At 37.9% G+C, this 14,722-nt stretch overlaps 1 protein-coding gene across 1 annotated transcript; it reads left to right on the top strand.

Annotated features, from left to right (window-relative positions):
* Positions 1-832: 832 nt before the first annotated feature.
* LOC137730203 (serine/threonine-protein kinase OXI1-like) lies at positions 833-2,408 on the top strand. Its single transcript, XM_068469274.1, has 2 exons — positions 833-1,225; positions 1,321-2,408. Exons 1-2 carry the CDS (start codon positions 837-839, stop codon positions 2,240-2,242), a joined length of 1,311 nt encoding a protein of 436 aa, XP_068325375.1. The 5' UTR covers positions 833-836; the 3' UTR covers positions 2,243-2,408.
* Positions 2,409-14,722: the final 12,314 nt, after the last annotated feature.

Below are 14,722 nucleotides of genomic sequence, written 5' to 3'. Positions count from 1 at the left end.
CGCACCGTCAAATTCATCGCCCATTCCCACCTAATTCATCGTCCAGTCCCACCAAATTTACCTTCCACCTCCGGCTTGTACATACTCTCTTTCCCTCTCGACCTTCCACCACTCATTCCTCTATTAGCTAGTAGTCGACCACCGTAAAGCTCGATGAAAATCCCTTTCATTTCAGTCTACAACGTAAAGCTCCATCATTTCTCAACCAACATCTCGATTCAACCGCTGTGTCTGCCACTCCTCTCTTTCAAGATTTAGGGTTTTTGAATTTCGGATTGGGTTAGGGTTTTTCATTTTCAAATTGGAGGATGAATTTAGAATTGGGAATTGATTTTCGATTTTTGTTTCTCTTATTTTAATATTTTCAATAACCAGAGTCGCGTAAGCACCGTAAATTTATCGTTCGCCACCAGTTTGAACCAAAACATTCCCTGCACCGCACGCCTTCTGGAATAAAGACCGCATCACGGACTCACATTCACTGCCCCCGGTTTCTTCCTCTCCAAGACATCAACAAAATAAAAGAGAAAAATCTCCCAAACAATAATATTTCAGTGACGACGTCATCCTCAACAACGCGCAAGAAATTTGCCCGCGCTTCAAAACAGTAAACCACCGCACGATCCCGCCACGCCACCACACACCCAGGAAATATCCATACGTGTCCGCATCACAGCGCACCACGTACACCAACAGCAGCATGCAAAGAAGAGGAAAAAATGTAAAAGCCAATGTATGGGCCCCGCCCCTTGAATTGAATCCTTCCTCGCTAAGGCTTCTATAAATTTCGGTCTCTGGCTCCCTGCACAGCTGCCACCCAAAACAGGCTTTCAACCATGGCCAACCAAGACGACGGCGTCACGGTTCCCAGCTTGGATTTCCAGCGCCTGAGAGTGATCTCGGTGCTGGGCCGCGGAGCCAAGGGCGTGGTGTTTCTGGTGAAGGGCGAAGAGGCGGCGGAGGAGCTCATGGCCTTAAAGGTAATTTCCAAGGACTTGATCGAGCGGAGGAGTAAAGACACGAAGAGTGACGGCAGCGAGTACCGGAGAGTCAGCTTCGAGCAGCAAGTACTACGTCGTTTTGACCACCCGCTCTTGCCGAAGCTGCTTGGCGTTCTCGACACTGAGAAGCTCGCCGGCTACGCCATTGATTACTGCCCCGGCCGCGATCTCAATTGCCTCAGAAAACGACAGACGGAGAGGATGTTCTCCGATGAGGTCATCAGGTAATTCAATCTCAAAGATCTCTCGAATTAATGTATTCAATTCTATTTGGCTGCCGAGAAAATTAAATTCGGATTTTCGTTTCCTTTTTTTTCAGATTTTACGCGGCGGAATTGGTTCTGGTATTGGATTATCTGCACGGATTAGGAGTGGTTTACAGAGATTTGAAACCGGAGAACATCATGATCCAAGAGAGCGGTCACATTATGCTCGTCGATTTCGATCTCTCCACGGAGCTCTCTCCGATAAGGACTCCTCCTCGATCAGCTCAATCGGATCGGATCAGATCAAATTCCATAGCAAAATCAATCCCAGTGCAAAAGAAGCGGCGCTCGCCGTTCCACCGCTTCTGCAACTCGGGGATTTCGCCGGACGAAACGGTGGCGCCGCCCGAACTGCGCGTCAACTCGGAAAGCCTCTCCGGTTCGGATTTGTCCGAGAAGTCGAACTCGTTTGTTGGGACGGAGGAGTACGTGGCGCCCGAAATTGTATCGGGCCATGGCCATGACTTCGGCGTCGATTGGTGGTCCCTCGGGGTGCTTCTTTACGAAATGCTGTACGGTACGACGCCGTTCCGGGGATCTAACAGAAAAGAGACGTTTTATCGGATACTGACAAAAACTCCTGTACTAACAGGCCAAACGACGGCTTTGAGGGATCTGATAAAAAATTTGCTTGAGAAGGACCCGAAGCAGAGAATCGGATCGGTGGAGATCAAGGGCCACGATTTCTTTAAAGGGGTTGAGTGGGACTCAGTTTTGCGAATCTCGAGGCCGCCGTACATCCCCGAAACTGCGCCGGCGGTGGTTACGGACGGAATTGAAAATAAAATTGATGTGGAGACGGTGGTGAAAGGAGTATTCGGTGGTGAAGATGGTGGTGGGGAGGAGGAGGAGAATAAAGGCAAGGAAAGTGAGGAGAATAATAGAAAATGGAATAATAATGGGAAGGAAGGAAATGAGGAGGATGTAAATAAAAGGGTTTGTGTGGAAGGTTGTGATGCATTTTTGGTTTTCTAACTATTCTTTGAGAGGTTTTAGTTTCGAATCTCGTGAATAGTTAATTTGATACCAAATAGGGTTACTTATTGTATGGTTTAGTCGAATTCCTTTCTTTTTCTTAGTGTAAAATATATCATTGCACTAAAAAAAAAGAACTATTCCTTCATTAGCTTAATTTTGTAATTTAGAGGTGATAGAACATAGATGGTTGTTTAACTTATCTAAACTTTTAATTTAACATTACGTGTTCCATATTTTTCCAATGATATCCTTGTGATACAAAGGGTTTTTTGGAATCCGGATCTTCGCCAGATCCTTTTTGTGAGAATCTTTTTGTGAGAATCTTAAAGATTCGTCAGTTTGGTCAGTTCATCGTACATTATGCGGTCATAAATTATTTTAAATATTTTTATTTAAAATTACACACAAATAATACTTGATAAAAATTGATCGCACGATGTACGATAAACGAATACGATTCACGAATCCTCAAGATCTTCACCAAAAGGATCCACAGAGGATCCTGTTGGGGTTTTTGGTAGGATATTAGGGTCAGAGACTCAAAAATAGTTATGAAGATGTCATTTTCGAGATTTGAGACTTGAAGGTTTACAAACTTGTCATTTGTCATTTATAACATAATTTAAGTGAAAAAGAATATTACAAGATTTAAGAGAAAAGCTTACAAACATGTCATTTGTTAATTTCAAGATCAAGTGAATTGTCATTTGTTAATTTCGAGATCGAGTAAAGTGAAAAAGTATATTACAAGATCTGAAGCCTATGAACTTGTTATTTATCATTTGTTGTTTCGAGATCTGAGTAAGTAAAAAAGAATACTATTAAATTATAGTATTAAGTGGCAAGATACGTTATTAGTTTCATAACTATCGATGTATGTGTCGAAACAAGATAAAGGAAAATGTGGCAAATGTCGTAGACGATGTTATGGCATTGGACACATTGGCCCCAAAGGGTTTTTTATAGTTACATCAGTTTGCTTCTTTCTTTTTTTGCCATATTATGTTGTTACAATTTTTTTTTTTTCCATCCTAACTGTAACAACCCATCTTCAAAAACTACAGTTTTTATAATTTTAAAATGTGAAATTCGAAAATGCCCTTCAAGGCAAATGCATTGACTTTTGTTGACCGCCTTGTCAAGTCATGTAAGATCCATTTTCTTGGCTTATCCTCGTAGTACTCATCGTTACGAATGTATGGGCGCAAACGGAACGTAATTTGGAGTTATAACGAATGAGTTATTAACGAATGAAGTCGAAAGAAAAATTGTAAATTTATTATTTTTTGGAATGCTCCAGATTTTTGGAGCAAAATCTGGAAAGCCACGTGTGTGGCCCAGATTAAAGGGAAGAAAAGATGGATGGTGGATATGAAATATAAAGGAGAGAAAGGAAGGGCAGGACACCCAATCAAAAAGAAGGGAGAGAAAAGAGTGACCAATGGGGGAGAGAAGAAAGGAAGGGAAATGAGATAGTGGAGGAGCACCGGATCACCCTTGACCCAGTTCCTCCTTGTTGACCTGACCCGTTCTGCGTTATTCCAACGTGATTTTCATCGGTATTTTCGTCAAGTCGCCGCCATCCACGACTTGGAAAACATTCCATGATCTCCCATCTTCCATTTCCAATCAAATTTCATTAAATTTAGCCTTGATTCCATGATGAATGGAACCTGTGGGTTCCGAGGTGCCACGGCTGAAATTCGACAATCATGAAGCTGACTCTGTCAACCACCAACACTAATAGACTTTCCTCAACGTTAGGAACAAAGCCCATGCATTAGTTGGGGTGTTGGAGCTTGTTTGGAGTCGAATCAAAACCACTCATTTCTAGGGTTTTTGACGGGTTCCTAGTAATTTGAGGCTTTTTTTCCAGTCAAATTGGACTTGGCCGCATGTATGAAACTTGCTCTACTCAATAAGATCTTCATTTTCGTGAAATTTGAGAATTTTTAAAATTAGTTGATTTTTTTGGTTAGTTGGGGCAGCCGACTGCCATGTATGACGGCGCATGGGTCGAGGCATCTCCTGACTTTTCTAGGCTAAATTTGATTCTCTAATTCTGTATGTGAAGTCCTATTGACGAATTTCCGTCGTTTGAACCTAGTTCCATTAAGGTCCACCACTTGATTATTATAGTAATCGATGATTCGACCGTTGGATAGTCACCAAATTTTAATACATTATAGTACATAATTTATGAGGATCATAGGAAGTTACAGATAGGGAATCCGATGTAAGGATCTTCCCGAATTGGATTTGTTAGTTCATAAAATAAAACGTTGACCGCCACTTGAATTTGCAATTGGCGGAGATCCAACCGTTGGGTCGTAATGAAACTTTAGTATGATGTTTTCAAAGCATAATATGGATCTTTGGAAATTACGGATCAGAAATCTGAGTTGCGGATCTTCCGAATCGAGTTACGTAGGTTTGTGGACCCTACCGTCGACCTTCGATTGACGGTTGACTTTTGGTCAATGGTTTCAAATCATTCTAGAACGTCCTTGGGGATGTGTTTTACGTAAGTTACATGTTCTATCAATAAGAATTCTGAGTTGTGAATTGATATTTGTTCTACGCGACGATCGTTCGTGACGCATTGATATTCTTGCTAGGGAATTGTAGCGCGGACCTCAAGTGAATGAGCTTTTTTCCTTTCTATAGTGTATGTCTATATATATATATATATATATATATATATATATAAACTTTAAGGTTTCCAGAAACATTTTTTATATGGAACTATGTTTTGCTTGTCATGTCGTAAATAAGTTACATTTTAAATATTGCATTATTACACTTTTGAATTGTATTGTGTGATGTTGCGGAGACTCAGGTAAAGCTTCAAGTGAGTATTATGTGATTGAATGGGTTGTATTGCATTGGTATGCACACATTTATTTAGAGCTCATCATAGCTGCACCCCGGTATTAGTGTTCTCACCCGGGGCTAGGGCCATCCTTGTCGAACAAACCACAATAGGTGGTTCCGACTCATAAGTGACCGGCGATTTATCACACAGCTTTCGCGTGATTGTAGCACTTGAGCGTACATATTTATACCCAGCCTATCATACAAGTCACACTAGGTGACTCCGACTCGTGTGCTAGCCTAGATTGATGAGCTATAGTTCCAGTCGTACAAGTCACGTTAGGTGACTCCGATTGGCATACTATTTTATATTGGTTTCACACCTGACTTACATTTATTATTGATGAGATATTATGACATGGCATACTTTAGTTTTTGCTGCTCTTGTGCATTAGTTTTTATACCTACGTAGTAGTACTATTTTCTGGAAACTATACGGGTTTTACAGCAAAGGGTTATAACACTTTCAAAAGGTTTTTATTAAAACTTTATTTTTAGGGCTAGTCACCCTTATTTTTCGCCCCTCCAGGTGTTAGTAGCAGAGTTTTCATACCGATGAGGATTATTGGCAAATCTTGGTGTAGGCAATTATCATTAATGATATAATTCTCACCCTATTTTACTGTACTGTGCTTATGCTCTGTCATCACGTGTGAAATGAGTTCATACCCGCTCACTGCGCACTCTTGTATTTAAGCACTTTTAGGTTAAATTTCACATCTTCCACATCCATACACTTTATAGCTTCGTCACCTTCTAGGTGTCGGCCAACACAACTCGATTCGAAGTCCTAATGGACATCCCGGGTTGGGGCATGTCAGTTTGGTATTAGAGCATAAGTTGGGCAGTATTACGTTCATCACACGTGTGATGTAAACATTCTTGGTTCTTAAGCCTAATGTTTGAATCTTGCCACCTCGTCAAATACAAAAAATATGTTAACTTTTCCTAAGTTTTGGGCAGTTTTGTCGACTTGTCAACATTTTAGAAGGTCACTTGGGCAAACACTTTTAGACTTAAAGCAAAGAACTTCCCTACCAAGGAAAAATGTAAATTTGAAACAAGCTGATGGCCTTAAAGCAAGGCTAATTTATTGAACCGTGTATCAGCAGAGATTTATAAATCAATCCCATCATTATTTTCACGCCATCATAACCAACCTTTTCGAGATAGGAAACCAGAAATGATTTTGATTCCTTGCCAGTACCCATTATCATATCATCTATTAGGATACCTTTGAAGTTACTTCGTCAAGATTCCAAAATTGTCTTAAGCGACAACATGGTGCTAAAGAGGTAGCGCTCGACAAAAGAAACATCTGGGGGACATTCACGTTTGGTTCCTGATATCACTAATCTTCTTAAATGCACTAGTTATCATTTTGGATCTTTAGGATAAAGATTGACTTCAATTTAAGCCCATTCTAAAGTAAATTATTAGCAAATTCCTCTTTCCGGCTTTGGGACATTCTAACCAATACTAGTTTCCGAATTTCTTTTGGTGATGTACTTGTCATTTCGATGAGTATAGGCATCAAAGTACGAATTGTTATACCTATGATTAGTATAAAATCTCCCAGGTAGTGAGTATTTCTCCTAGAATTATGGAACCACCTCATAGGACCAGTTCCTTATCAGTCGTCCAAAAGCACCACCCGAGCAAGCTCTAGTCTATAATCAACATATGGTGGTGCTACTAATTAACGATATTGTCCGATATTCAAGGCCTGTCAACCAATATTCAAGCGGTAAGATTTTTGATACCGAACACAAGTGCTAGTATATGGGAGTGATACATTTACACTAGAATGTCGGTTCACAGGTTCAGGGTAACGAACAAAATCAAAATATCATAAATCTGTTAATTAGCGCGACTAATAAACTGATTAACAGTGACTGCTGGAGCTGAAGAAACTAAATCTCAGAAAATTAGGAGCGAGCTTTGTATTAGGACAGTAAACTCATAGTTGTTTTTACCTTATCACCTATCTAGGTAAACATAACCTCTCTGACTAACCACCTTTTCGATCACTTCCACAAGTAGATAGTAGAATTAAAGTACGAGTTAATTTTTCACTGTTAGAGTGAATGGAGTATCAAGGAAGCAATGAAGATCTATTAGCACATGACGGAACGAGAGGAAGTATTATAGTACGTTTTAAGGACATTAGCCAAAGTGAAATATTGCTAAGAGTAACAATTTAAATGAAATAATTTAAAAAGTTTTTGTTTCCATAACAAGGATATTATCTGAAAAATCTGATTATTGTTGTATTTTTGCGAGATTCTTTGCATGCTTATTAAAGAAATATTCATAAGTCTTTTGAAATCAGTATTCCCAATTATTTAGTCACGTATCTATTCTTTAGGTTTAAGCTACGAGGAGTGTTTGATAATCATTTAGCTTTCAGTATTTTAGTTTTTAATTTATTTATTTTTAATCAATCAAAATTACTAGTAGCCATAAGGGCGTCATCCAAAACATCTTAAATCACTACAGGGTGATCTAGTGGTTGAAGGCGAATTTCAGATTCATATTCCACACGACACGTCCTAAGTTTGATTCATATCGCTGGTGAATCGAAGTGGCTAAGGGGAGATTGAAATGTCTCTGCGAGCTTTCCGACCCTCGAAAGAGTAGACTACCATAATGAAGCTATCAACTAATAACATGTTCAAAATTTCTTGCATGAACTTGGAGAACCTTATGGTGCAGCAAAAATTCCATAAATATATATTTGTTGAATGTTCTTATAGAGGGCCATTTGCTTATGAGAGCATTTTGGGTTCAAATAGAGGGTTGAAAGGATCTTAATAATCACTTGAACTACAATGAGTCATTCGTCGACCGCTCGTTTCGTGAACATTTAAATATATTGTTGTCAGATGGATTTGTACAAATGGGTGGGAGTAGTTGAGTCTATATATTCTCTCTCGAATGCATGAAAGGTGTCCAAATATCTGGTTTGTCGGCCAAACAAAGTCAAATAACTTTATGGCAATTGTTTGACTCCGTTAGTCCTTATTAAATTCATATATTTAGAAAATTGAAAGAAAGACAATGACTTGCTTTGCAAGTTCACGTGAAAAGCACGTGAGGTGCAGGGAAAAGGGCAACATATGAGCCAAGCTGCAACATAAACCATCTACCTGTGTATTTCGTTGACAGATAATTTCTACTTTTTATATTCTATACACTTTACCATTCACACGCAACAACAACAAAATTATAATTTTCATATATATATGTATATATAATGTACTTATCGCAATAATAATTTAACTAAATCAATCATACGCACCAAACGAAACTTCACAATACCATGGTTCCATTGCACTATTGACCCTTTGTCTGTTAAACTTTCATGTTAATTGTTATTTCTTAATGTGTTATTTTCTGTTAATGTCATCTCCTTCTCTTGGACCACGCATTTCGGTCTCATTGGGCTAACGGCTTTCATGTCGTAGGACACATTTTGTAATTACAGAAACACTACATTGGTGCACTATACATAATAAATAAGAACTTTTCCAAAGAAAACCGAACCTCCTCGTTGATCTGTGTTTGTTGAAAACAAACACATTGATCTATTAATTAAACCATAACCTTGATAACGCACGCACGGAATTTTTCAATGTTCGATCGATCATTTTTGTAGGGAAATAGGGGGACAATAATTTTAATTTACTTTGGTCTAGTGGGAATTGACGGTTACGAAGGTTATCGCTACGACAAGTTATTGGAATCGCAGGTCACAAGGTCCGTCCAGAGAAACCTCGCATGCAACACAAAGACTAACCACAGAGGTCATTGAAGCTACTAAATCAACATATGAGAAGGAATAAGAACAAGAGCTTTTTTTTTCTTTTTTTTTTCTCCAAACAAGAGCTATTGTGGTTTTAGTTCGCTAAGTTTTAAAGTCCAAAGAGCACAGACGGCTTCCCGACCGAATGTGTGGTTTAAGTTTCATAAGTTTTTTAAAGTCCAAGGAGTGTAGACTTGCCGCATAGCATAGGTATGATTTTCCAACCGAATATCCATGGATTACACACAATAACTCACATCGATTACGCACAATAACTTCCATTAACTTTTCACCTCTGAAAGCGTCCTTCCTTCTTAATGCTCGGACATCCGTCAAATACATTATTTCCACAATCTATATAGGGATGAAAAATGGCTCACATGGCACGAATCCAATGTTCATATAAGGCAAAAACAAAAAAACAAAAAAAAAACACAAAAAAAAAAGAAGAAAAAACCCTCCTCGATTGCCAGTAATGTAATATTTTGTAACTTTATGGACTGTTTTAGTCAAATTTGGAGAAAAAAAAAGGCCAACCTGCTACTAATCCCAAACCACTATACAAAGATACAATGTGTAATTAACCCAAAAATAAATCACGAATGTCACACTGCCCATGCTTCAACACACTGGCCTTTTCGGCAGCCATAGTATATTTGGCCACGCATTGCATATTATATTGACTATACTTTGTTTGAAGATAAATTTGGGGAAAAGCAGATTAAAAAGACCGCAAACACAAACATAAAAATAAGGACAACGGAGATGAATAAAAAGAACTTAGAAAAACGAAAGAAAGAAAAACTCGAACGTGTTGCAGTCCTATTAAATTAGGAATGTAATTGTGTAAATCCTAGTAGATATGGAAATATCTCTTATATTCTTATTAGAAGTTGATTACCTATTAATGTTGTCATCCTAAGGGGTAAGGAATTAACTTTTCCTATTACTATAAATAAAGACACAATGGGGTGGAATAGTACATACCTCACAATTACACTTCTCTCTCTTCTCTCTACTATTGTCGTACCTTCCCTCTCTCTATGACCTCCATAATTGTTCAATAACTTATGCCTACAACAGAACGCTTAATTTCAACAAATGCAAAAGGGAAATTTCATTGTTTTTATTGATCCAAGTTCAAATTATAGGCGACTTTTCAAGTGAGTTTTTTTTGTTTAGTTATATTTTTTTTGCCTATTTCGCCCTTTGAGGTAGAAAAGGGAAGATATTTGAATTCCTTTTAACGAGTGCATCAGTTACATAATTTTGAATTTTAAATAGAGAGATTATATTCATACACCCTAAATTACTTCTTCCATATCCGTTTAGTTTTTTAATATTTATTTATCAAGTGCTAGTGGTGTATAGAAAATATTAAAAAAATTAAAAAGGTGTGGGAGAAGTAATTTGGGGTATGTGAATATAATCTCTCTTTTAAATATTTTTATTTTTGACAAGAAATGATAGAGTGGCATTTCATTAAACTTCATAAACAATTACAAGGGTTGCCAATCGGATACATAAGCTCAAGTGATCAAGAAATTGATCTGGAGTAAATTTGCGCAAGTAAATAAACGACAATAAACCTCTAAACGGCTACCACAAGCACTGCCCTACCCTGCAAGATGTCTCCAGTACGAATTTGTCACAAAAACATGATAGACGCAACAAATTAACATTGACAAACACATAGGTCATTGCATAAGTGCGAGGCTGCATAGAATCATCGCAAGTGAGTTCACAATAAATCATCGTTGAAGGACAAGACCACATACTAGTTGCATAAAGAGAAGACAAATCTAGCAACCACAAAACATGCGACCACAATTTACAGGACGAGGCAATAAAACCAACCACATACTACTTCGAGAAAGAAAGGAACCACCGGTCAGTTCATAACTTCATCACAGTGACCAAGACCTAAACCAGGACCACACCATTAGTACTTTTTATACATCACAGAGGTTGAAAAATGATGAAAGCATACATGATACCTATATACTGCATGTACAATGTACCTATGTTGTATATAAAGCATACACAAAAAACTCAATATTTTCCTTTTATATAGGTAGAAAATAAATCAATTTGTAATAGGGGAAGGTAAATCAAGTTATAGGGCAAACACAAAAATAACCTATGAAAGTGGTAGGTTTAAAAAAAAAAGAAGATATGGTACATGTAGGTAAATACCTTTAATCTACAACACAGGTATAAAACCCGGCAAAAACTCGTAGATAAGATTGTAGACATGCAAATTTCGGTGAAAATAGATATTTACCAACACATTAAATTTCGGCATCCAAGGGTTTACATGGCATGCAAGAGCATACGTGGCATGCGAGGGCGGATAAGTCATCAAGGACACATGTCAACACTTGGTGAAAAGTAATATTTGATTTTAATTTAAATCAAACAAATTAATTAATTTAAATTTAAATCAAATGAAAATGCCAAATTGGGAAGATTGATTTGTTTGATTTTAATTTAATTTTTATTTGATTAAATGAAATATTAATTGAATGAGTAAAATCACAAATGATTAACCAAGACACAGATCAGGTCTTGGTTCTTTCATAGGAAAAACTTGGAGAATCTATAAATAGGAGGCTCCAAGATAAAGAAAAGGGTCCAAAAAATCATTCATGTACAGACGCTAAAGCTTTGAAACTCTAAAGCTCTCAAGCACTCAAACCCCCTAAACACTCAAGAAGACTCGAAAACCTGTCGTGTTCTTCGTCAAACCCGTGAAGAACCACCAAGCACCCCTACACGTGCCAGTTCCTCCATTGCCAAGAGCCAAAACCTTGCGGCATCCGTTCATTGAAGATCAAGTCATCGCGACCCTTGGATCAACAACCCCTACATCACACATCTACAAATATTGGAGATCGAATCAGAGGATCAAGTTATAAGGAGATTGTAACCCTACAAATTCGTTAATACAATCTTTTTTCGTACACGTGTTCTCTTGTCATTTGTTCCAAAATTTTCGTGTTTAAGAATTAAGATAGAGATAAATTAGAAATTATAGGTAGATAAATAACATGCGTAACTAGGAGAAGGCTTCCATACAAGAAAAAAAAAATGTAGGAAACCTACATCACAGGTTGATGATCCATGATAAAAAAACTGAAGAAAACACAAAACAAAGATCATGCGTAAGGTAAATAACCAAAAAGAAAACAAAAGGTGAAAATGGTGTATATAATTCTTCCACTAAGTAAAAAAGACGACATGTGATGAATAAAATAAAAAGAAAACTATAAAAGGAAGGATGACCGGAAGAAGAAAGTGAGGAGGAGACATACGAATTCTCACGAGGGTAAACCAGACGACTATAAGGTGTACAGGAGACGTGCGATTTCTCACTCAAAAGAGAGAAATTATAAGGGATGACTATAAGAAAGTGAAGAGTGAGCGAGACATATTAAGGCAATAATAGCCTTTGTCCTATTGCATGAGCAATTATTGCCTTGGTGGTGACGTGGAGTTTCTCTACATATAAAATATTTTGAACAACAAAATTTATAGCAACATTTTATCTAACTATTTTCTAGTAAAATAAATAGAAGAGATAATTGGATCAATGGTTCATGAATTTTAGCTCAATTAGAGAATTGGTTCCTAAATCAAAAGTCTTTGAGTATTGGTTCATGAATTTGTTATAATGTAGAGTAATGATCATTTTGACTAACTCCGTTGGAAGTTCTATCTATTTTTTGCCCATTTAAACTAGGGCTGGGCAAACGGGTCATGGACCCGCGAGTCGAGTCGGGTAATGCCAATTCGGGGCAGGTATGGGGCGGGTACAAATTTCAGAGAAAATAAGCTCCTGGCCCAAACCGTTTCAACCGTTCATTATAGGGAGATCAAATATCCACCGTTGATTTCTAACACATAGGACTTGAATTCTCGAATCCTCCCGACTCCTCTCGTCTCGACCTCAATCTCGATCTCGAATTCCAGAATCCTCCCAACTTCTCTCGGCTCGATCTCGACCTCGATCTTGATTTCTTCGTTTCAACAACCATTTCCTTCGCACAAGTACTAACTGCCGCTGCAGCAATCACCCATATTCTCCTTCCCCTATCTTCTGCAGCAATCACCATCACTACTACAAACAAACCTAAACACACCGTTGCAAATTGTAGTGGAGGTGAGCGTGCAGCACGAGAACTAGCAACCGAGCCACCAAACTTCCGTGCCATTTGACTGATCTCTCAGGCGCCATTAAAGCAGCCATAATAGCTTGCCCATATGCATCCAGTTCCTGTATTCATGATCTATTCACTTCTGATGCCATCGCCCAGTTTGCCAATGCCCATGTAGCAAAAGGAACAGCAACATTTTAACAATTCAAATCATCCTAGAGGCCAGGAACAATAGTAGAAGACAAATTACTTTGTGCTAGAGAACTGGCATGCATATTTTGTAGGAGCTTGGAGCCTTTGGATAGGGTGATGTTGATGTGCTTTAGTAATTTGAAAGGAGAGTGGGATACTGAAAATTGATCAATTTCATCGCTCCAGTTCTCTGATTTGTCTCCGGCGGCACCCTCTTCCTGTCCTGATTCAATTCGAACTCGAATCTGAAGTCGGTCGAGTGCAAATTCGACTGGGAATCTGGTTCTGGGTCCCGAAAAAAACAAAAAAAAAAAAAAAAAAAAAAAGGGTACCCGTTGGACTCGTAGGAACTGGCTTGTTTTATACGGGCCGGGTTAGGTCTAATTCTTAGTTTTAATATAGTAAAATCCGCCCCAGCCAGGCCCGTTGTATCTTCAAGCGGATCCGGTTTGGTCCCTCCAATTTTGGGCCCGGTCCGGCCCGTGCCCACCCCTAATTTAAACCCTTCATTTTAAGACCTATTTGACAATTTTCCCATCGAACTTGTATAGAGATGCTAATTTCTCCCATGAACTTTAACTTTAGTCAATAACCTCCTAAATAAATAGTCAATTTCTCCCTGGTGATAGATTTTGAAATTTTCCATCCATATTAGTCATACAGACATCACATAACAAACTGTATGAAGGCAACAATGTAATTCTATTTTAGTAAATTGAACGCAAAGCCAATACATTGTAGCTGCTAATTGGACTGTCATGACTAATTCAACCAAAATGTGTACATAATTAGCTAGTGGGGGAGAAGAAGAAGAGAAAACAATTATGTTGTCCACATTAGGATAAAATTACTTTATCGCCCTTAAATGTTTGCCATGTGACCAAAATTGATAAAAACAAATGATGAAAAATTAAAAAATCTAACGCATAGAAAGATTTGACTAATTATAAAAATTCAAGAAATAATCGGCTAAATTTAAAGTTATTGAAAAATAATTAATATCTCCTTACAAGTTCGGAGGGAAAAATCGACAAATACCTTTTATTTTAAATGAAATTTCTAACATTGTTAATTAAAAAGATCATTACTTCACATTGTGACAAGTTCAAGAACCAAGACTCAAGAATTTTTAGTTCAGGTTCCAATTGGGACATAGTTCAACGAATTGCTCCAATTCTCTTATAAAAATAACGTTTAATCGAGTCTCGGTTCTGAAGAATTTATAATGAGATAAGCATTTCTACAGTTCTAGTAGAAGCAAGCATACGCATAATTGCTTAGTAGAAAGGCAGTCCCAAGCGAGGTGAACAACTAAGTTAAACACGTTCCAAATTATAGCATAAATCACGGATACAGCAATGTAAAACATAGATAATTCGATTCGATTCATTTCGTTTGGCAGATTATGCTGCTTCAAAAGCGACACTAGATAGTAAAAGTGAAAACGAG

Source organism: Pyrus communis, chromosome 3 (genome assembly GCF_963583255.1).
Source record: "Pyrus communis chromosome 3, drPyrComm1.1, whole genome shotgun sequence".
In the NCBI taxonomy this organism is placed as follows: Eukaryota; Viridiplantae; Streptophyta; class Magnoliopsida; order Rosales; family Rosaceae; genus Pyrus; species Pyrus communis.
This window is presented reverse-complemented; position numbering and strand designations above follow the sequence as displayed.

Coding starts and splice junctions, on each gene's coding strand:
- LOC137730203 (XM_068469274.1), top strand. CDS start 837: ATGGCCAACCAAGACGACGGCGTCACGGTTCCCAGCTTGGATTTCCAG. Junction 1,226..1,320: donor TTCTCCGATGAGGTCATCAG/GTAATTCAATCT, acceptor CTTTTTTTTCAG/ATTTTACGCGGCGGAATTGG.